Source organism: Mustela putorius, unplaced genomic scaffold (assembly GCF_011764305.1).
Source record: "Mustela putorius furo isolate JIRA1106 unplaced genomic scaffold, ASM1176430v1.1 tig00000738_pilon_pilon_pilon, whole genome shotgun sequence".
Classification (NCBI taxonomy): domain Eukaryota; kingdom Metazoa; phylum Chordata; class Mammalia; order Carnivora; family Mustelidae; genus Mustela; species Mustela putorius.
In genome coordinates, this window is record NW_025421463.1 from 5,452,611 (window position 1) to 5,476,486 (window position 23,876).

At 52.3% G+C, this 23,876-nt stretch overlaps 1 protein-coding gene across 3 annotated transcripts in view; it reads right to left on the minus strand.

Moving 5' to 3' along the window:
- Nucleotides 1–17,443: 17,443 nt before the first annotated feature.
- Nucleotides 17,444–23,876, minus strand: part of GRAP2 (GRB2 related adaptor protein 2) — a 62,256-nt gene continuing 55,823 nt past the window's right edge. For all 3 annotated transcript variants that reach the window (XM_013051643.2, XM_004743303.3, XM_045083829.1), the window contains 3 exons: nt 21,558–21,746; nt 20,144–20,266; nt 17,444–19,527 (listed from right to left, as the gene is read on the minus strand). In XM_013051643.2, coding sequence (XP_012907097.1) covers nt 19,348–19,527; nt 20,144–20,266; nt 21,558–21,746 — 492 coding nt within the window. In that variant the 3' untranslated portion in view covers nt 17,444–19,347. The remainder of the gene's footprint in view (nt 19,528–20,143; nt 20,267–21,557; nt 21,747–23,876) is intronic.

Sequence of the window (23,876 nt, forward strand, 5' to 3'; positions counted from 1 at the left end):
GGGGCGGGGCGCCTCACCTGGCCGCGAGGTCGGCCAATCCGCGCGGGCCGGGGCGCGGGCGCGGCCGTCGGGCGGGGAGGGGCGGCCGCGCCCTCTGCCTCTGGGGGGTCGGGGGGCGGGGCGCGAACCGTGCGGGCGGCCTAGGGAGACGGTTCCCGGGGGGCGGGTGGGCGGACGCGGCAGGGACCAGGCCTGTGGGGCCCGGCCCGGCCCGGCCCGGTGGGCAGGAAATTGCAGAGGTAGTGGTGGTGGTGGTGGGGTCCCCTAGTTAGACGCACGTGAGGCCTCTGGCCGGCTTCTGCCTCCCGGCCCTGACCCTTCGGTGGCGATGATCTAACCCTTCCTGCGACCTGGCAGGGCCGGACGCCGAGCAGGCGTGCGTTCTTCTTCCCTGCAGTTATGGCCGCGAGCACCTGCTTGGTCGGGGTGCCTCCGGGGTGGTGGATCTGACCACTCCTGGCGTTGAGGGTACGGGGTGGGGGTGGGGCCCTGCTGCCAGATGGGATTGTGAGGGCTTGGGCGGGGTGTGTGTTGGGGGTGGGGGTTGTGTGCACAAGCGAAATGCTAATAAAACCCTCAGTTCCCGGCCCACACGTCCCAGTTCCGAGATCAGAGGGACCCAGAAGCTGTCAATACAGCTCCTTCACCACGATAACAGTTTCTTAAAAACAAACAACAACAACAACGAAACAAATATAGCAAGGACTAAAGCTGCAGTGGTAGAATTTCACCCCCATTTTAATTTGAACTGACCTGTGTGTGTGTGTGTGTGTGTTTGGGCAAGATAGGCTGCCAGAGGCTTGATTACTATATTAGTGATTCAAAGTACATGTTTGAGCTCAAGGAAAGAAGCTGCGCGCGCACACACACACACACACACACACACACATCACCAGCGGCAGCTGCTCTGCTGTTTCCCATTGGATTAAATACAATCTTCTTAGTCATTAACATATTATTTTGTTCATGCACTGCTGTACAACTTGATTCTCCACATTCAAAATATTTTCAGATCATAGCAACCAAAGGTTCACATTTCTCCCATTTTATAGCACAGCCTCTCAGAGCTGGAAGGAGCACTAGAAACTGGTCCAACCCCCTCATTTCAGAGCTGAGGAAATTGAGGCCTTCAAACACGTGGTCTGGCTAGGCCTCCCACAAAAGGAGAGGTGGTGCGTGGGGCCTATTAGGTTCTCTGTGTCTCAGCGATCTTTGCCCTACATCTCAGCCGCCGCTGCCCTTTCTCCTTGTGAAATGACAGAAGGTTACTGGGGACCTGATTTTAAACCCCAGGGAATTTGAGGAGGTTGTCTACTATTTCTGGGCCTTCCTGTGACAGCATGGGGGGAAAAAAGGGTTAGATTGTCAAAAAGCTGTGACTACTGTGACACAGTGGTCCACTGAGGCACCCAGCATCACCCCAAAGATCAGCGGTGGTGGGCTGTGAGATGTCCACGGCCGTGCCACCCTTAGGAGCCTCAAGGCCTTACTTCCGGCGGCATTTTATGCTTAATTTCATCTTTAGACAAATTTTGTCTCTAGAATGGAAACCATTTAGTTTGCTTCCTAAAGCTTTCCAGGCCCTAAGAGATGCCAGACTGTGCCCTGGGGGCACAGAGGAGCCCAGGGAGGTGGGGATAACACAGGTGTGACAAAAGTGCTCTGATTAACTCAAGCAGTGGTGATTCGGGAGCAAACCGATACTCAAGGCCCACTACCTGCTGGGCATGCAGAGTGCGCGCAGTACATGGTTCTTTAAAACAGAATCAATTAGGGCCAAGAGAAAGGTATGTGCAGGGAGCTGTGGGAACTTTAAGGGAAGAAAGAATTAATCTTGCCCAATGGAACGTGGATAAGAAAGGCTTCACCCAGCAGGAGGGGATTTTTTTTTTTTAGGATTTTATTTATTTATTTGACAGACAGGGATCACAAGTAGGCAGAGACACAGGCAGAGAGGAGGAAGCAGGCCCCCTGCCGAGCAGAGAGCCCGATGCGGGGCTCAATCCCAGGACCCTGAGATCACGACCCGAGCCGAAGGCAGAGGATCAACCCACTGAGCCACCCAGGCGCCCAGGAGGGGATTTTGAGTGGAGCCTAAAGGATGAGAAGATTTCAAGGGGAGAGAGGGAGGGAGTGAAGACACTCCAGGCAGAGGGAGAGGGCCAGAGCCTCATGTCGGCATCAGGCACATGAGACTTCAGGTCAAAAGCCTTAACCCTCAGAGCGTTAGTGTCCTCATCTGCAGAATGGGATGACAATGCCGATATCCTAATACCTCCCAGATTGTTGTAAGGATTAAGTGAGATCTGGTGTTTGATTTAATTAGCTTTTGTGTCTGGCTGGTAGAAAGTGGTTTACAACATTGCTTCCAACACTTTCCTGTGCATGGAAATGACCTGGAGGATCTTGTGAAAATGCGGGTTCTGATTCAGGGGGTCTGAGGTGCGGCCCCAGATGTTGCCTTTCTAACAAGCTCGTAGATTGTGTTGGTAGTGCTGGCCTGGACTACACTTTGCCAGCAAGTGGCAGATTTTTCAGAGGCCAGTTGAAGAAGAGCGTGAACTTCTGTGTCAGGGAGTCCTGGAATGAATCTCACTTTCTTGTGATAAGATGTGTGTCCCTGAAAGAGTTACTTCCCTTTTCTGAGCCTTGGTCATGTCTTTGGCGAAATGTAGGCTATAAAAAGTCCTACCTTAGGGGCACCTGGGTGGCTCAGAAACCTCAGGAGAAGGCTCAGAAGCCTCTGCCTTCAGCTCGGTCCCGGGGTCTTGGGATCAAGCCCTGCGTCGGGCTCTCTGGTCAGCGGGGAGCCTGCTTCCCCCCACCTCTCTGCTTACCTCTGCCTGCTTGTGATCTCTGTCTGTGGGATAAATAAATAAAATCTTTGACCAAAAAAAAAAAAAAGTCCTACCTTACAGGGCTTCGTGAAATGTCTGGCCTGGCGGAGAAGCCGGTAAAGTACAGGAAGATGGGACTGGAGAGAGAGGGACGTTGGGGCCCAATTATGGGGACCTTAATTTTAGATCTTATCCGGTAGCCAGAAGGGAGGCACTGAAGGTTATTAAGAGACTTGTCTGATCATAAACAAATAGCAGTGATCACTGCGTCCAGACGCTGTGCTGGGTATTTTGGGGATCCTACCAATTTTAAATCCTACCTATTTTAAACATTATTATCATCCCCATTTCGTAGGTAAGGAAACTGAAGCACAGGGAGGTTCAGTAGCATACTCTCGGTCACCCAGCTAGTGAATACGAGAGTCAGGATTTAAACCCGGGTCATCTGAGCCCAGAGCTTGCCTACCCATCTGCCTTGCTCTACTGCATCGCGTGAGAATGTTAGGAAAGGGCATTAGTGAGAGACCATGCTCCCCTTGCTTACGAATTTAATCATTCAACAAAATTTGCCGAATGTCTAGCGTGGTGTTCTGGGTTAGAAACCGTTCACTGATTTAGAGATCCTTATTGAGCCTTAACATAGGTGCGGTGATGCAGCTCTGAACCAAACCAAGTCCTTGCTCACGTGGAGTTCCCACTGAAGTGCAGTGATTAAGACACGGTTTTTGCTCTCAAGAAGCCCAAATGTTATGTGACATCAGTTGGAATTGGACAGAAGGTTAGAATCAGAGTGGACTATTTTAGTAACAGTTGACATTGGAAAAGATCTCTCCTAGATGTAACTGATAGGAAACACCCTGTGGTCTTTTTGGAATATTCTCCCTTAGGTACCAAGGACTGACTTACCCAGCTCCCGGTTTTGAGCAGTTACTGTGTACTAGATAACTTGCTTGCCACTGGGAGTAGGAAAAGAGGAATCAGACACCATAGCCAGCTGCTGTGGCGGCTGCCTGAGTGTAGCTGGGAGTCGGATGCCCCCAACTATCTCTGCAAAGCAGGGGATGAGTGACGGCGTTGGCACTGGCGTTCTCAGGGAGGCTGCAGGCTATGGAGTCGTTTTAACCTACAATTATCCAATTTGATCTGCCCCTAATCTGGTGAAGTAGACTCGGAAAGGGATTACAGGGAGGGGTTAAAGATTAATAAATTGAGACTCCAGGAGAGGACCCGTTCCAGGTTATCCGCTGACAAGTGGAAACCCCGGGGGGCACCCGTCCACTCAGCCTGACCCCCCGGCCTTCCACACCCCCCTCAACAGCTGAACGCTGTGTATTATCACTGGGGTTTAAAAAAAGCCTTACCTGCCAGGAAATTGATTCCTTTCAGGCAGAGGCTCTATCTATTTTGCATCTGGGGACATTCCGCGAGGAGGCGGTGACAGCCTGGGAGAAAGCCTCAGGCCCCACACCAGTCCCTCTCGTCCTGGGGCTGGAGTTTCCCTAAGCGAGGTGAAGCCCGTCGAGCTTGCCTTTCCCCCAAGGTCACTGCGTCTTCCTGAGAAATCGTGCCTCTGCGTCTGGCAGAGGCCGCCCCCCCTCACGCGGGTCCTTGGCTCCCGTTCACCTTTCTCTCCCCAGGGCACGCTGCCTGCTGAGTGTGCAGTAAAGGTATGACACCTTGTCGTTAATGCTAATTGTAACTGTGTTCGTCTCTGCACTCGTCTCTTTTCCCAGGCCCTCCTGTGTAATTTGAGTCCCAAAATAGCCCACCTCCTGAGAGATCAGCTACGTGTCCCAGGGCTGACTTTTTCTCCTCTGTGGAAATTTGTGTCGCGAGCACCTGTTGTGAAACGTGGCGGACTCTTCGTGCCCGCTGCCTATCCCCAGAGAGGAGGAGAGAGAGAGAGAGGAGGTGGCTGAAGCTGGCGCCATGGGGAGGAGGGTGTCGATTCTCGGACTGAGCTAGATGAGCAAAGGCTTTCTCCTCTGACCGGCTCTGCTGGCCCCGAAGGAGGAACACACCCAGGTCTCCCCCAACCCTCCCAGCCGGGACTTACCAAGGCTTCATCTTTTTATTCATGAATGGTTTGGGGACACGGATTACGTACTAGGCAAGCTCCCGTCCCCTAAGACCTTCCAGACTCGGAGACTTTGCTGTAGCTGCAACCTTGGAAGCATATAGGTTTCCCTCCGCCACCCCCAACCACTCTGCCACGGCTTCCCTCTCAGCTCCAGAACATTCTCCTCCACTCATTTTAGTTCATCAGGCTTCCCACCGGTCCTCTCTGCTCAGCTGTCCCCCAGGTACCTCCACTGCAAGGGAGGTCTCGAAAGGAACCCACACCCACTTCTCTCCTACCCCCGCCCCGCCACTGTTCTTTCTGGGTCGCTTTGCTCCGGAATGACACCACCATCTGCCCGGTTACCCAAGTGGAAAATGTGCATGCATCTCGACTGCTGTCCCTCCCTCATGGCCACCAGGCCAGACAAGGCCTCTTCTGAGCCGTTTCTCATGAGTCCTCTTCACCCCATCCATGCTGTCACTCCCTCCCACACCCTCCCCCACCACATTGTTGCAAGAGTCTCCTAACCGGATCTTCTCCCCTCAATTCCTTTTAAAATGCAAAGATAATCATGTAATTCCCCTGCATAAACCTCTTCCAGGATTCCCCACTCACCCTACACCAAAGCCCAAGCACCCTGCAGCCACTTACCGTCCTGTTCATTTTCTTCCGTCTCCTGTGACTTCCTCGACATGGGACATGTGGTGCCTTTGCTTAGGGAGCTCCCGTGGCTAAAAATGCTTTTCTCTCTAGTCTGCTAGCCACTCTTCTGGATCCTTTGGTCCTCTGGTCACTTCCTGGATGGTGACTCCTGGCCCTCCAGGTCTGGCCGGGTGCCCTCCCTTCGTGCTTAGCCTCAGTTCAACTCAAGTTCCGTGTGGTAATGGTTGGTTCCCCCCACTCCCTGCCCCGGACAGGCAGCAGGTTCCTTGAGGATGCGCTGTCTTGTTCATCAAGGTGTTCCCAGGTATTATACCTTAAATGCTGGACTGTTGCCCTGCTTTCCCCCCCTTCTCCACCACCATTTTACTTCAGACTTCTTAAAACTGGATAGGATTTTCTCATTTTGCCCTGGCATAAAGTACAAACATAACAAGAGCCTAGAAGGCAAAAGGTGATTGAGCTGAATGGGAGTCTTTCTTTAGCCGTGCAGTTTCACAGTGTGACTGCGTGTTGTGTGTGTGTGTGTGAGAGAGAGAGAGAGATCTTATCTGATATGTGTGCTGGTACATGACATGGTGGACATTTTTTTAAAGTAAGCTCTACACCCAACATGGGGCTCGAACCCATGACCCTGAGATCAAGAATAATACTCTCTATAGACTGAGCCAGCCGGGCTCCCCGGTGGACATCTCTGATCATCTTTAAAGATAAAGAGGGATTTTGGCACCCACGCCCTCCCAGGAGGCCCAGACCAAAGGGCAGATGGGGAAGGGGGAGCCAGGACCAGAAAGGGAACAGGGGTCAGAGTTCAACCAAAGGCCTGCTGATAAGCAAATGGACCCAGGGGTCTGGTCCTTTTCCTCACCTGGAAGCTCCTCCCCCAACCCTCCAGCAGGTTCCCAGCTGCAGCAAGCACTTGGGCCACGTGTCAGAATCAGCCCATGGTGGGTTCTGGGTATGCAGCGCCCCAGAGCAAGAACTGGTCACCGGCGAGGGGACTGTGGTAGATGAGTTTGGGTTCCACCCTCTGCCCGGCAGTGCCTGCCTCTGGCTCTCTTTTTGCTCGTTTAGTACCAGAAGATTCGTGACCGTGAAGGAGGTGGACCAAGACAACCGCAGGTCCCTAACCTGGCTTTAGAGCCTCTGCTCGCTGACTGCGCTCTGATGTGCACGCTGCCGGCCCAGAGGGGCCCCATCCCAAGCTCTGTGTGGCCAGGGTCAGAGGCAGCCCTCGGCTGGAAGGCAGATTGCCTCCACCACTAGAGAAGTTTCCAAGGTTAGGAACAAGTGCACTTGCCTTCGTGTTTCCTATCATATCTAGCCAGCATCCACTCTACAAATATTTATGGACGGAGTTCTGAGTAATACCCTCAGGGAAAACAGTCATTCTATCAGCAAACATAGATGGAACCCTATGTTGTAGGGGATTTAAGAAAAAGATATGGGCCCACTCCCAGCTCCCAAGGGGCTGGTCTACTCTACTGCTGTCTACTCTCCCTTGACGCTGCTAGGGAGGCAGGAATTCGACATTATTTCAGATCAACTGAGCATATCCTAAAACCTTTAACCGTATTGACTTGAGGCTAACTGTTCGGGATCGTAATCCACAAATAATTAATTTCTAGAGATAAAAATTCAGATTCAGTGAATTTCCTAATCCTTCCCCAGGCACCAGGCACCCATTGGCTCATTTCATCCCCACATTAAATACTACATTTGCACATGATACAACTGATAAAGCTGAGGCTCAGAGAGGCTTAGCAACATGATCAGGGTCACACAGCTAAGGATTCAAACCTAGGTCCACTTGCCACCAGATCTGTGGGAATCAAGGGCCAGATGGGTTATATAATAGAACTGCCTTGTCCAATATGGTTGCTGCTGTTCAAATGTAAATTAATCAAAATTAAATCAACGTAAGAAATTCAGGGGTGCCTGCTTGGCTTAGTCGGTAGAGATTGCGACTCTTGATCTCAGGGTCGTGGGTTTAAGCCCAACGTTGGGTGTGGACCCTACTTCAAAAAAATCTTAAAGCAATAAATTAAAAGTAAGATATTCAGTTCCTTGGTCCCATTGGCCACACCAGAAGTGCTGAATAACCAATGGACCCAAGGGCTATCACCCTGGAGAACGCAGATCTAGAACATTTCCATCAGCACAGAAAGTTTGTGATCACATGGCATTGCTATAGGACCGTTACTCGAGAGCTGAGAAATTAGGAAGGCTTTTCCAAGGAGGTGGAGCTCGAGTTGGGCCAAGGACCTAAAACTCAAAGAGGCGGTCAAGGAGCATTGGAGGCAGCAGCAACTCCCCGGAGAAACAGGGAAATCGTGCCCTTCCATGCGCTGCCAGCTCTAGCAGGGATGTGGTGCTGACAGGATGCTGAACGGGTGAATGAATGAATGAATGAATGATCAAGGCAAATAGAGGCTAAATGGACACGTCAGTTTGGATCATGGTGTGTGTGTCTGTGTGTGTGTGCAGTGTATTTTTGTCTTGTGTTTGTGTGTACACGTGTATTTGTGTATCCATGTGTACACGTGTATATGTGTGTACATGTGTGTTACTACACATACATAAAAATGCACATGTACATGTTCCAGGGGTGGGGGCAGGATGGGGAGAGGGAATGGGCCAGAAGCAGAGGTTGCCCCATGAATGTTCTTGAATCTCTGAATTCCAGGGTGAGTTTGAACTTAGCTCTGTCGGCAGTTGGGAGCCACGGAGGGTGTGTGAGCTGGGAAATGGCAGGATGTCCCCGGCAGAGGGCACGGGATGGGCCAGAGGCAGAGCGAGCCCTCGGCGTGCTCTGACAGCACTGAGTGTTTGAGGAAGACGGCTGCTCTGGTTCTGGGGCTCAGGGTGTGTTCAGAAGGAAGTCACAGGAAGGGATGGAGTTTCTCTCCCTTCTTCCTGGCAGTAGCAGAGCTCCTGGAGTGGTGTGTCCTGGTCGGCAGGGGAGGCAGCGTGGGGCGGCTTGAGCAATCTCCAGCCCCGCAGGGCGAAGCGTTGCTAAAGAGCCTCCTCCCCTTCCAAAGAACTAGCAGTGCTGGGAACTGGGGTGTGTCTGAAACATTTCTAGACAAATTTGAAAACAGCTGTAACCCCAATTGAGGGACCTGGACTGGAATTATGTGTTTAGCCTTCGTTCATCCCTGTCTTTGGGGACCAGACCACGGGGCACGGGCCCCTTGCCCACCCACCCCTCCAAGGTGAAGCCAGAAAAGCAGTGTCAGGAGATGGTTCCACAGAGGGAGATTTGCTCTCTGAAGCTGGAATCAAGGAGGACGTCATGAAGGAGGTGGCATTTCCTTCAGCCTTGCACACTGGCTGGGACACGGACAGAGGGCCACAGAGAGGCACTGCCCAGTCACTGAAGGAGGAATACGCAGGACAAGGTTCAGGGCAGAGAGTGGCCCAGAGGTTCCTGCCTCCCCTTCACCCCCCAGCACTGGGGGACAGTCTTGAACCGCAAGCTAAGGAGAGCGGGGGACAGTTTTTAGGAGAGAAAGTGCCGCGTCTGGGTGGGGTGATGTGTGAAGTGGCAGAGAGCGTGGAGGCAGGCAGACCAGCCACAGAAGTAATGGCAGCTCCGGGACCAGCCAGCCATTCTCCATCAAGAATCACTCCTTTATTTGACCCACACCCTGAGCACTTTGTCCCTTGCCAGCTACCGATACAGGGCAGCTGTCCCCGGGGAAGAGGGTGGGCGAGCTCCAGGGAGGGGAGCTGTCCCCATGCTGATTTACCACCTCAGCAGCTTATCAGTGTGATCGGTGCAGAGAGACTTACCCTGAGGAGAGCTGAGGACAGGACAGTGAGTTTCCGGGGTGTGTGTGGGGGGGTGGTGTGTGTGCAGAAGACCGTTCCTGCCCCGGTGGAAGGTGTGGTAGGACCCTGCGCTCTGTTTGCTGGGCTCTCCCCAAGCAGTTCCTCTAATTCTGTTCACTTCTCATGACATCTTAGTGCTATTGTCTCTGATTCTCTCGATTAGCTCAGAGAGGTCAAGTACCTTGTCCTGGCTACAGAGTCAGCAAGACGGAGTGTTTTCTCCACTGTTCCCACATTGCCTGCAGGGAAAGTAGGCGATAGCTAGGAAGGAGGGGGCACTGGAGTGCACGAGTCAAGGATGGGCTTTCTCTATATGACTGGGTGTTTCTAGGTGGCCCGTATCACAGCAGGCAGCTGAAAAGCCGCTGGTCCTAACACCCCCTACTGGTTTTCACACCCTATGTACAAGGTGTGAATTACTCCCTCGGCTCCCCACCAGGAAGGGGGAAACTCAGCTGTGGAGTAGGGGTGGAGAATGTTCTCTGATAGGATTCCAGCATCCTGGACCACAGTCAGACTAACCCTGTTGACCATGTATATGGCAGGGGAAAGTTAAGGAGCGGCCAAAACTTAGAATTGGAGGCAAGGTCCAAGGAAGAAGGGGGAAGGCAGATCAGCTCTTGGAGGTTGGACGGGTAGGGTCCACTTTCTCCTTTGGGGCTACAGGGACCACCAGTGACAATGGGCATCAGACGGTTCTGGTGCTGTGGAACCAGCAGCATTGGCGGGGGGCTCCAGCATGAGGCCAAGGGAATATCAGTGTGGGGGAAGCATGGGTGGGGAAGGGAGAAGTAGCCCACAAGATTGGAAGGTTCAGGCAGCTAGACAGGCAGGGGGGCAGCCAGGGCTAGGAGACTCCAGCAGCGGGTGTCTGGATTCTGGAAGGGGACTGGCACGGATGAGAGGGAGCAGGGGGTGGAGCTGGGTCCTGCAGACATCCCAGCACTGAGGCCTGGCTAGGGGGTCTCACTGCAGGAATGAAGGAAGAGAATTGGGCCAAGGCTCAGATCGAATGTGAGATCACATAGACAGTCCTAGAGGCCGGTGCAGAGCCCCACAGATCAGTTGGTCCCAGAGGCTGGGCCTGTGCCATGACTCCAGTGGGGACAGAAGGGCCAGCAGAGCCCAGGAAAGGGTAGACCCTTTAGCAAGCCTACGTACCTTATGGTAACACACCCTTAAGGGGACTTCCTTAGGAGGTCTAGGTTCAGAAAAGGACCCAGGGAGCCCCCGGGACTCATGAGTACAATTCCAGAAGCTAAATTCCAGAATCTCCATGACTTTTATGTGTCCTACTGGAGACACTGGCTGGCTAGTTTCTTCTTTTTATTTTAAACACAACTCAATCCATTCCTCTTCTGCACCCATCTTGAGTCATTCTTACCTAAGAGGAGTCTGAGGGTCAGTGTTTATTTAGTATACGCCGTCTGCATGCAGCAGTGGTTTGAGCACTTTATTGTACTGATGAGAATGAGGCACAGAGGGGTAAAGAAATTTCCCAAAGGTCTGGTGGCCCAGAGAGAGTGAGGACAGAGTCCAGACTATGGACATCCCTGCTGCCCACCCCCCCCAGCCAATGCTCCCTTTCCCCTGTGTCCCCCCCACCATTGGACTTGCCATGGTAACCAAGCCTCCTCCAGCGTGGGAAGCAGAGGCTGCGTAGCAGTTACCTAGCAACTCCCCATAACCAGGTCAGAGCAGGGAGAGGGAGGTGCCATGTGTTGCCCACCCAGGGGAACTCAGTCCTGTTGAAATGGGATTGCCCACGTCAGCACGTGGCCACAAATGACCCTGGGTAGAGCCGTACCTGGAAGCACCCGTGTGGGGGAGTCTCACAGCAGGTTCAGGGCTGGAACTATGGCACAGACCTGACTGGCAGGGGTCTCTGTCCCCACAGCAGGTCCAGAGCCTCACTGTGTACAGTTCTGGTTTCTGGGCAGAGCGTGGAAGCTGTCCCCACCGACATGCTGTTTTAACATGCATGTGGGAATCCACTGAGGAGGGCTGAGGGAAGAATGTGTGTGTGTGTGTGTCTGTGTGTGAGTCTATGTGTGTCCATGTAGGCATTTCAACTCTGAGGGGAATGCCGGGCAGCTATGCTGCCTCACACTGCCTTCTTGTTCTTTAACTATCTCAAGAATTGTTTCTGGAATGGCCTGGTTCATAAAATTAGTGCATCTTCTTCTAACATTTCTTGTAGACCGGGTCTTCATAGCCATTGCTGCTGTCACTCTACCCCATCCATTTCCTCCTTTAGGACTGGGCTCTGCCTGGGTCCCCAGTTTTTGCCTCCTATAAGGTCCCATCAACTGGTCTAAGCCAGTCAGGGTGGTCTCATCCTCTTAGACATGGCTGGTTTAGGAATGGCAGCTGACCTAGTCATGCCAATGGGGTTCGAGGGAATGACTGCTGTATGACTTTTGTCACAAATTTAATTAATTAATTAGTTAATTAATTTGAAAGAGAGTGAAAGCATGAGTGGAGTGAGGGGCAGAGGAAGAAGCAGGCTCCCCACTGAGCTGGGAACCCAATGTTGGGCTTAATCCTGGCACTCCAGGATCATGACCTGAGCTGAAGGCAGTGGCTTAACCAACAGAGCCATCCAGAAGCCCCTATTTATTTATTTATTTAAACGATTTTATTTATTTATTTGAGGGGGAGAGAGAGAAAGATTGCACAAGTGGGGAATCTCAGGCTCACTCACTTTCCACTAGTAGGAGTGGGGCACTCAGGAGATGCCTGGATAAGGCTTGGTATTAAAAGTAAAAGACCTAAAAATTTTTTTTAAAAAACCATAAAAAAATTTAAAAAAATTTTTTAAATTAATTAAAAAAAAAAAAAAGTAAAAGACCTAAAGGAGACAAGCATCCCTCTTTCTGAACAAGTCAAAAATATGCCTCCTTGGTCCTTCCTCTCCTAGGTTGGAAGTGGAATTGGACTTGTAGCTGCAGGACCACCTTCTTCCAGGTTGAATCGACTTCCCTCCTGCCCTCCCTCTCTCCCTCCCTTCCCTCATTCATGCATTCATTCATTCATGCATCCGAGCTGAGACTCGTTCCTTCTGGCTTGTGAGAGCCAGTCGCGCACACATCTCTTCCCCACTCCCAATTTGCTGGTGTCATGCTGGTGGCTTGAAACCAGCCATGGTGGCAGGGTTTTGTTGTTGTTGTGTTGTTTTAATGGACTTAATTTTTTTTTTAGGGGGGGAGCACTTTTAGGTTCACAGCAAAATTGAGCAGAAGATAGTCTCCTTATACCCCCAGTTCCCACACATGCACAGCCTTCCCCATTATCAGCATCCCCCACCTGAGCGGTGCCTTTGTTATATTGGGAGAAGCCAAAGCAACACATCATCATTATCACCCAAAGCCCATAGTTTACCTCAGGGTTCACTCTTGGTTTGCACACTCTCTGGGTTTTGACAAATGTGTAATGACATGTGGCCACTGCTCTAAAAATCTGTGTTCCACTTCTTCTTTTCTCCCTCCCACCTTACCCTTGGCAACTGCTGCTCTTTTTACCATCTCAATAGTTTTGCTGTTTCCAGAATGTCCTAGCGTTAGAATCATACAGTATGTAGACTTTACAGATTGGTTTCTTTCACTTAGTGAGAGGCATTAAGGTTTCTACATGTCTTTTCATGGCTTGATAGCTCATTTTTTTTTTTTAAAGATTTTATTTATATGAGAGACGAAGTGAGCAAGTGAGAGAGAGAGAGAGCGTGAGCACACAAGAAGGGGCAGAGGGAGAGCGAGAAACAGACTTTTCACTGAGCAGGGAGCCCAATGCGGGGCTTGAGTCTAGGACCCTGGGATCATGACCCGAGCGGAAGGCAGATACTTAACTGACAGCCACCCAGGAGCCCTGATAGTGCATTTCTTCTTAGTACTGAAGAATATTCCATTGTTTGAATGGACTGAAGCTTATTTATCCAAACCCCTCCTGGAGGACACCTTGGTTGTTTTCAAGTGTTGGCAATTATGAATGGAACACCCATAAACATTCATGTACAGGTTTTTGCATGGACATAAGTTTTCAGTTCCTTTGATAAATACTAAGGAGCATGATTGCCAGATCATATGTTAAGACTATGTTTCGTTTTTCTAAGAAACTGCCAAACTGTCTTCCAGATGCTACCAACCATTTTGCATTCCCACCAGCAGTCAATGAGAATTCCTGTTGCTCCACACCCTTGTCAACATTTGGTGTTGTCAGTGTTTTGGTCCTTGGATTTTCTAAGAGCTGTATAATGGTATCTCGTTTTTATTTGCATTTTGCTAATGACATGTAATGTCAACCATCTTTTCACGTGCTTACTTGTGATATTCTATTTTCTTCAGTGAGGTGTCTGTTCAGGCCTTTTGCCCATTTTCAGTTGGGTTGTTCATTTTCTTATTGTTGGATTTTAAGAATTGTTTATTTTGGGTAACAGTTCTTTATCAAGTAGGCTTTCTGAAAATATATTTTCCCCTTCTGTGGTAACTCATTCTGTCTTCTATTCTTCTGCTGCACAGTAGGAATATCTACACTACAGAATTGGCAAATGTGCCGATTGGGGCTTTCCTTCAGAGGGCAGTTGCTTAACATTTACCAGCACACCAATGCACGTGTGCATCAACCATTTATAGGGTGAATTGCTCATGCATGAAAAAAAGTTCAGTGCCGTGGAGGAGGCAGGCTCAATGAATCCCCAACAATGCTATAGAGTTCTGAGTATTGGGATGGAAGCAGAACAAGGATGCAACAGGAACATGAAGGAGGGACATGTACCGCAGCCATGAAGTTGGGATGGAATCCCAGTGGAGAACTTGAGCCCTGAGCTAAGTATTTCAAAGTGAGTAGCTGTCTGGATCCCTACTGCCCAATGAGGTAGCCAGCCACTTGCCCCATCTCGCTGTTGAGGGCATTCACACTAGCCACATTAAGCAGTCAGTGACTGCAAGTGACTGGAGACTGTCACATTGGACAGAGCAGATAGAGAACTTTCCCATCACCATCACAGATGTGCTACTGGACCTCACTGATCTAGATAAAAAAAATGCGGGAAAGGCATTCCAGGCAGAAGGAACCCAATGGAGAGACTCAGAGCTCTGAGACACCATGACTCATTCTGGGGAGAGATGAGCATTGTGGCTGAACAAACAGGCAGCATTCAGATCACACAATGGCATTAGTGCCGAGCCTGGGAGTTTAAACTGTGGCCAGAAAGCTAGTGGGAGCCCCCAGAGGCTTTTGAACAGAAGCCTGATGTCATCAGCTTTGCATGTTAATAAGGTCTCTCTGGCAGTCAGTGGGCTGGATCAGAAGGGCCAGCCCAGAGGCAGGGGTTGGGGGTTGGACTTGAAATGAGGCAAGGACTGTGGCACAGCTGCAGAGGAAGTAGAGAGATGTGGATGACCCACTGGCTCATTGCATCTGGCCTCTATGGGGTGTTTTGTAAATAGTTGTTGATTTAATGAATGAATTACAGCACAGTCCAGATTATACGACAGGGTGCATATCCCTCTGGCACCGTGGGCGCGATCTATTGCACAAAGAGTATGAGAGCATTTCTTTTCAGCGGAAGGAGGAAGGGGCAACAGGGTGGGAGAGATGGAGGGGAAGGGGACTTCCTGTCCTGTGTGAGGGAGCAAGGGCTCCAGTGAGGAGGGAATGAGCTGTGCGGGAACTCTGATCTAGGTAGAGGGTCTCTGGGGCCCAAGGACAGGGGCGACTCAGAACTGCGTACAGGCCGTTCTCCACCCCTCCTCTTCCCCGACCCACCTAGCCACACGGACTACAGGGCAGAGTTAGCTTCCTGAAGGATTGGGGTATTTCCTCAACACGCTGATGCAACGGACAGCGGATCGACCGCATCCGGGAAGATGCTGTCCGCGGAGGATGTTCAGGGAAAATCGAACCTGGCCAGAGTAGGAAGCGTTAGCAGACCTGTGCTTAAACACACGAGACACCAGCCTCCCTCCTGTGGACTCTCAAAGTAACTGGAGATCTTGAGGGCACACGGCTGAAAGCTACTGTAACTTGGGCATCGATGCTAATATCACCTTGTTTGCACCTACGGGTCCATGAGGCCTGGGACCTTTGGGTTACAGAATGAATGATAGGTGACACGAGGCAGGTTTCACTTGCTCATTCACTAAACAAATATTTGTGGAGCCTCTGTGCACCGAACACAGGGCTACATGTTGTGGCATACAATGGTCCACAAAACAGATGATCCCTGCCCCCAGGGAGCTTAAAGTCTAATAGGCCAATAGACCAACTTACACGTTGTTCAGGAAAAGCACCAGGAACCACCAGATAGTCCAACGGGAAGGATTTTTAGATTAGGGTCAGGGAAAGATAATTGGAGAAAGTGACATTTAAGCTGAGGACTGAGGGTGCATAGGAGTTAGCTAGGTAGAGGGAGACCAAAAGGTATGGAGGCTTTGGGAACCAATCTGGAGGCTGAGAGAAGGCCAGTGGGTGGGAGCATGGCATCAGGGAGGGGAGAGGCACAGAGGAGGCTGAAGGGGGGAGGCAGGGCCAGACCACCCGCAGCCACATGGGGACTTGGATTAAAATCCAAGTGTGGCAGTTGGCAGGGGAGTGACGCGATCAGGCTGCTGTTGTACAAGGATCACTCTGGCATCTGTGTGGAGAATGGACTGGGGACAAGAGGATATGCTGGGAGAAGCGTGTCCGGGCTCAACGGGTCACCAAGGAAAAGATATGGTGGTTCGGCTGTGGTGATGGAGAGACGTGGAGGAACCTGAGAAGTATTTAAAAGAAACAAGACAACATGCTTTTCCCGTGTCCTTGTTTTGGTACACACAGGCTGAAGTGTTAACTTTTGACAAGGCAAATAGCAAGTACTCGCCCAGGCCAACCTGTCCTGCCTGTGGCCTGTTTTGCTCTGGGTTAGTTGATCTAACGGTGCCCCAGTGACATGGGTCATTCCCTCGCCTCCAAGCAGGACCACACCTGATGCAAGTGCATTTTATGTTTAAAGATTTCCTGAGAAAGCTTTCACAACTTCTGTAACCTCTGCTTATCTTTAAACTAATCACCATTGGGAAACCCGTGTGTGGCCTTTTTCTGAATGCTAGTCATCCTAAAGTTTCTTGATTCTTGATAGAGGTGGAGAACCTGAAGTCGATCACCTGGGCCGTCAAATGCGGATGATGTCATAATGGCAGTTCTGAATCACATCTCATTTGTAAGCGACAGAGGAAAGTGCCTGAAGATCCCTAGAAAAAAGATCTCTTCTGATTTTTGTGGCTCTCTAGCCCCCTGTCAAGTTCTGTGCCATCGCTACTCGAAGACTGGTCTGTGGATGAAGGCATGTCACCTCAGAGCTTGTGGACACGCAGCACTGGATCTGAATCTGCATTTTAACACCTTCCTCAGGCAATCCACAGGCACTAAATTTTGAGAAACACCGCTTTCGATCACCCTGAGGCCATCTAAAAGTGGGTGGGCAGTGGCAGTTTCCAGAGATTGGAAATTGCAGGGAGCCTCGGCAAATGGGTAGAAAATGGAACCGGTTCATCAGGAACTGGATTTTCTCTGGAAGTTCCCTGCCCCCGGGTCATGCAGAGCGTTTCAGCTGAAGTCAGACATCTGTGCTGTTTCCCGGACTGGGATTGCGTGGCTTGTGAGGCCGGGAGGACACGCCCCTGGCACTGAAATGCTCAGGTGGAGAGGAACTTCCCATGGGCTCCCCGAGGCAGTACCAGAGGCCCAGCAAAGCCACTTCCCAACAGCCCCTAAGTAGGGACAGTTGCATCCTTATCCTCTTAGCCTAGTCCCAAGGGCCCTAGAGCTCTGCCCACACTGCGGGGTGAACCTCCCCAGGCCAGAGCCCCCCACGCCCACAGACACAACACGCAGCCTGGCAAAACACTGGCACTGGTCGTATCATTGTTTTCTTGAGGAGTGTTTCAAGGCACGAAATCCAGGCCAGAACCAAATCATTTCCCTCTCTCTCCACTGGGGCCGGTCCTCCTACATCATCAGACAAATGGATGGGGTTTGTGGGCTGTTTAAAGCATATGGTTTGTAAATACTGTAAAATCAAACATCACTTTTGGCTTTTATTTACTGTAACATGTTCGCATCACCGAGCACCAAAATAGCTTGTAGGTCTCCTTTGCCTTGTTTTCTCTCTCCCGGCTCCTCATCCTTCGCCCCTGCCTTCGCCAGCACTCCCGTCTCGGCTCTAATTCCTCCTTCCCCGCTGCTCCGTTCCTCCTTCCCCTGCTTGTCCGCCCCCGCTGGCCCCTGCGCTGCCGTCTTCCTCACCTGCCCCACGTAACGTCTTGCCTCCTTTCCCTCCCTTTGTGCCTCTCGAGCTGCTCCTTGATCTTTTGAGATGACTCTGCTACCCTTCGCGTCCCGGCTCCCATGTCTGCAGGCTGCGCCAGACCGCTCCACTCCCCTGGCCTCTCAGGGCTGCTTTCTCTTCCCTCCCAAGACTCCCTGCAGAGTGCCTGCTTTTTCCCTTCCCCTCTAAAGGCCACGCAGGGATCACAAAACCATAGAATTCGGAGTCAGAGGGACACAGCCTGTGTTATACTGACTGTTACTTCTGAGTCAGAAACTCTTTCTTCTCCTGTCACCCTCGGTAATGGCCGCCCGGTCACTCCTTAGAGCAGGAAGGGCTGGGGGAGAAGACAAAGGGACAGGCCCACCTCACCCCCATGTTCCCTCACCAGCACAGGCACCCCACCCTTTCATTTAGGTCTCATGAGACACCCCCCACCCCCATCAGGGCCCTTGGGCAGACGTTTCTGCCCCCCAGGTCCCACTGAGTTTCCTGGCCAGTTTGTGCTTCACACCCACACCCCCGAGGGAATCACAATTCTATGTTGAGGTGGCAAGAGAGATGGTGGCATGGGTGTCCCTTGCCCCTCATGCAGCTGTTGGGGGGGAGCTGCCAGCAATGGCTCAGCAGCTGGATCCTGGACGCTCGTGGCAAAGCCGGCTCCCACCCAGGGTCATGCCGCGGCAGGTAGCCCGTGGGCAACGGCAGGTCAACGCCCCCGTGGACTGGGCTGGTCTCTGTGCCACTGCGCAAAGCATCCTCAAAACATGGGAAAACAAACAGAGACCCAAAGAGACACCCTTGTTGCCATAAAACAATGGCTCTCAAATCCCGCTTTCTCACCCCGGGCTTCTCCAAACATTTTACAGAGTCTCCAAGCTGCTTTCTTGGTATCCCGGGAAACAGAGGTGACTCCCAGGTAAGCCACTGGGGATTTGTGAAAATCCCTCCATCTCCCAGTGCTTGGCTCCTCCGGGTCTCTGATTCCCCAGGTCAGCCACAGGGAGGAGGATTAGCCGGGAACACGGGCTGCAGGGAGGTGAAGGTCCCCGCTGAGCGTGGAGCGGGAGACCAGACTCGCCCCGGCTGCAGGACCCCCTCCCCACCCAGCGCCAGTCCTGCCTTCACGGCCCCTCCTGCTCCCAGCTCAGCCCCATGGGGCCGCGCCTTTGTTCTCAACCCCGCTGAGCCCACCCTTGTAGAACGGAGGGAAGCTGCCTTGCAAACCCTGGAGGTGAGCAGGGCTGGGAGGAAGCGGAAATGGGCCCCCAGACCTGCCCTGCCCTGTTGTTCTGGGACAACCCGGGCGTGGATCTCGCTCCGCTGCTCGTGGCCTTGGGACGGGAAGAACTGGGAGCCTCCTGTCCCTGCCCCCCACCCTCCAGCTTTCCCACAGCCTTCCACGCGCCACTGAGGGGAGCAGAAAAACAAGTATGAATCTAATTCTTCGCCTGACTTCCTTTCATATCAACTAAGTAACCAACGAAATCGCCAATGAATTACTACTATAAAATGCGCGCGCACACAGGCAGAGGTGTGTGCGTGTGCGCGCACCCGTGTGCGTATGTGTAGATGGCCCCGGCTTCTCTTCCTTGCCCCTCTCCCGCAGGCAGCTTCCGATGACAGCCTCTGACGCCCCGGGAAGGGCCTCATCGGATCATGGGTGCCACGTAGTTGGCGGGGAAGAGGCCCAGTTTGTTGTGCAGGCGGCCGGTCCACCAGGACGGGTTGGAGCTGTCCAGGACCTCGACCACCTCTCCGCAGCGGAAGCCCAGCTCGTCGTCCTCGAGGGCCTCGAAGTCATAGAGCGCCCGGGCCCACCGCACTCGCTGTTGGGGGAAGCACAGAGGGGGTCCCGCTGAGCCGTGGTGGGGGGTGCTGGCCCTCCGAGCCGCTGTCTCGCAGGAGGGTCCTGCCGGCTCCCACACTGAGACCAAGACCTCGGCGAGGACAGAAAGCAGACCCCGCAGCCCAGCCCCAGGCCTGACCTCAGCAGAGCCCACCTTAGTCGCGCTCCGCACTCAGGACTTCCACCGCCAGAGCAGTTAGTCTCCCAGGCCCCAGGAGCATCCTTGACAGCTACTGCCTGGGCGTCTATGCGGGTCTTTTGACTCTCTCCAGGTGACAGAAAGGATGGCAGCATGCCCAAGCGAACAGTGCCCGTGTTACGGCCACCCAGGGAGATGCAGCGCCAGGAAAAGGGCAACAGCTCACGTCCGCTACAGCCCAAGCGGGAGCCGAAACGCGAGGTGAGGACACGGCCCGGTGGCGGGACAGGACAACAAGCAGGCTCGGCTGGGCCCCAGAACTCCTCCTCCTCCCAGGAGCGCCCACCGCCTCCACTCGGAGCTCTGAGCAGCTTGCTTCTCTCCGGGAGGACCAGCCCCTGCTCTAAGTGCCCCTCTGGCCACCCTCATGGAGCCCAGGGAGGGAAAGCCTACGTACCCCGGCCACTTGGAGCTGCACGGGGTCCGTGTGTCTCCGGTGCATGAGGGCGGTGTTCATTTCGCTGCCCGCGCCCATGCCACAGTGCCCATCGTTTATGTCAAGGCTGCCTCCTCGGCGGTCCTGGGAACACATGTCACAGAGGACCAGTCACCATACCATGTCCCTGTCAGGCCCCCCGGCGCCTTGCTCAGATGCCACAGACACAGCCAGTGCTCCAAGGATACTTGCTGCTGGTGACAATAAACCCAGGTGTTGGGGGCAGGGGCGGTGGAGGATGGCACAGGGACCTTCGATTGTGAAGACGATGCCAGATTTCATTCACTCAAAGAGTATTTATCAGGCGCCGACCATGTGTCTGCTACCGTCCTAGTCACTGGGGATATGTAGCTGGAAAGAAAAGGTCTTTGTCTTTGGGGATTGTCGGTTTAGACGGGGAACTACACACATTTAAGTGATAACTGAGCTGAGAGAATGTCTAAGTCTGCCAGGGTAATCAGAGAAGGCTTCCTAGAGGAGGTGACACTTGAACTCTAGCTTTAGAGGAGAAGGATCAGCCAGCAAAGGGCATTTTAGGCAGAGGAAAGAGGATATAAAATGCCGCCAGGTCATGAGAGAAAACACACAGACCATTCTGGTAACTAAAGATAGTGCAGAGTTGCTGGAATGTGTCTTTGCTCAGGGAGTGGGGAGGGTGGGGCGTGGGGGTGGTTTAGGGGGAGGCAGCAGCAGATGAGGCTGGGGAAGCAGATACAGGCAGCCTACAAAGGGCTTTGTGTGCCCTACTAGGGAATTTAGGATCGATGTTATCTGGCTGTGTTGTCCATCTCGGTAAGCGGCCCCAGACCCCATCTGGAACAAAGCAGGGAGTAAGGAAATAAGCAAGCGGGGCTCTATTGTGGGTGTTAATCCGTTTTTCTCGTGGCTCTCCACAGCCAGATGGGTTAGGGGGCACGGATAGATCTGGAACTGCGCTGACAGGGAAATGAAACAATGGTTCACTGAATCCTCAGGGTAGGAGTGTGCGCGCGTGCGCGCGCACGTGTGTGTGTGTGTGTGTGTGTGTGTGTGTTTGTGTGTGTGTGTTCAGGCAGGAAACCAATGAATTCACAGGGCCTTCTTTGCCAAGAGCAGTTCCCATATCATATTATCATATTTCTGCCAGTTGTAAGGTCCCGGGTCTCCGTTATGAACTCTGTGAGTCCTCACGAGGCTGGGCAGGGCCCGAGACACTCCTCCCCACGGTCCCAGGACCACGACAGTCCCCAAGCCTTTGTTCACTCTGTTTGCATCTGGTGTTGTGGGGGATTTTCACACGCTCCGTGCCCGTGGGGACAGGGTGGCCCGAGCCCCAGGGTGGGGGAGCAGGGCGTCTTCCCTACCTCACGGCGCCCACGTCATTCCTCTGCTGTACCTGGTGGAAGTGGGGGTGCTGCAGATAGCGGTGCTGCTGGGCCGGGGGTGCCGGGGAGTACTGCGAGGGAGGCGGTGCCGGGTGGTCCGACAGCTTCCGGATCATGGAAGGCCGCATTTCTTCTCCCACAGCCCCACTGAGGTGCGGGCCTCCCTGGGGCCTTCGGTCCAGGCTGTTGCCCCGGTGACCCTGGGAAAAGATGATGAAGATGATGGAGATCCGTCCCCCTTGCGCATCTCCCGGCCCCCCAGCCCCGCCCCCCCTTGCTGCCTGCTGTTTCCAGACTTTGCCCACGACCTCTCCCACAAACAGCTGCCGGCACGCGGGCAGCCTCAAGAGAGCCCATGGTTTGGACCCTCATGGTTTCAAAAATGGTCTCCAGTTTCTCAGGTTCTCCTGGGTTGGGGACTCGGGCTCCTCTGGTTCACTTTTCCACGTGCTACCCATTGAGCCCCTACCCAGCGGGCTTGTTTCCCTCTCTGTAATCAACCTGCAATATTCTATCTTACTGACACAATGCCACTCCTCCTTATCGCGTGTTGCCACACCGCCAGACACCCTCCCCTCCCCATAAGCTCTGCCATTGACTCTGCCTGATTTTGAACTGTCATTTATCGCCTGGTGATAGGGCCCCAAACAGCAGCCCTCTTGCGGCACCATGGAAACCAGGCCTGGCGCTGGGCACGTGCTGGGAAGGAGCACGGCCGTTCTGCTTAATGGCACCACAACCTTGTGACTCAGAGGTAATTTCTTGTTATTTTTATTTCATAAACAACTACCCAGGGCCTGGGCTTCGTACATGCCAGGTGCTGCTCGAAGTGCTTTACAAATATGAACTCATTTCATTCAGTTTAATGCATCTTAGGCTACCCCTCTTTTCTCTACATGCACATCCTGGTAAATTAATACCTCTGTTTCTTGGTTTAAATAATTCACAAAGTCTCAGTAAACCTTTGTTTTTCTTTCTGAACTCTGACGTGCCCTTGCTGGGACACCCTTTTCTCCTAGGACTGTCCCTTCTTAGGCTTACAATCAACCAGTTGCCTGAGATGGTTTTCTCCACTTCCCCCAGAGCACCTGTTGCTTTGAAAGCCTCAAAGCCTTTCAAATAACTCATTCCAGGGATTTCAACTGTTTTAACTACTCCAGAAATGCTTCTTCCTAGAATACCCATTTCTTTCTTACAATGATGTTGTTTCCTTTGGAAGGTATTTTATACGTTGTGTGCATGTGCATTTTCTAATGGGAAGCAAGTTAGCATTTCCTTGGTGCCTACTCTTGTCCAGACTCTAAGGCATGTGCTATCACTGTATTATCTCATTTAATCCTTACAACAGCCCAGTGAGGGAAGTATTATATTCTCTCCATTCTCCAGATGAGAAATCTGATACTCAGAAAGGTTTCTTAACTTGGCTAGGTAATAAGGATAGTTAGTGATGAAATTAGGATTTAAAGTTAGGTTCAGTGGGTTGAGCCTCTGCCTTCGGCTCAGGTCATGGTCTCAGCATCCTCGGATCGAGCCCCACATTGGGCTCTCTGCTCAGCGGGGAGCCTGCTTCCTCCTTTCTCTCTGCCTGCTCGTGATCTCTCTCTCTGTGTGTCAAATAAATAAATAAAATCTTTAAAGTTAGGTTCGTCTGAGGGTGCCTGGGTGGCTCGGTTGGTTAAGTGTCTGACTCTTGGTTTCAGCTCAGGTCATGATCTCAGGGTCATGGGTTCCAGCCCTGTGTCAGGCTCCGTGCTCAACTCAAGATTGTCTGCTTGAGGTTCTCTCCCCCTCCCCTGTCCTTCTGCCTGCTCTTGAGTGCTCTTTCTCTCTTTCTCTAAAATAAATAAATAAATCTTTAAATAAAAAAGTTAGGTGTGTCTGATGCATTTTCTAGTAAAATAGTACTCTATATTCCACACCATTCCAAGAGCAAGCATTCCAGATCCAGTTTTTTTCTCCAACACCCCCAGCCTCCCTTTCTCTGACAAAGCTCTACCTGCCGCCTTAGTCCCAGACTCTAGGCGGCCCTCCTACCTCCCCATGTGTGGGCCCCTGGCCTTCATCTTTGGGCAACTCCTAGGCTAGGCTGGAACTGTGATGTAGTACTATCTATGCGAATAAAACAAAGCACCCACAATGAAGAGCTAATGTTTGGGACGTGCTTGTAGCACTGTTAGGAGCGATGTCAGGGAAGGGGCTTACGTGGTATCCTCTAACCTTCACCACCATCTACGAGCTAGCTGTCACCATCATTCCAGTTTTATGGATCAGGAAACTGAGGATCAGACAACTTTCCCAAATCACATGGTTGGGAAGTGTTATGAGATGGT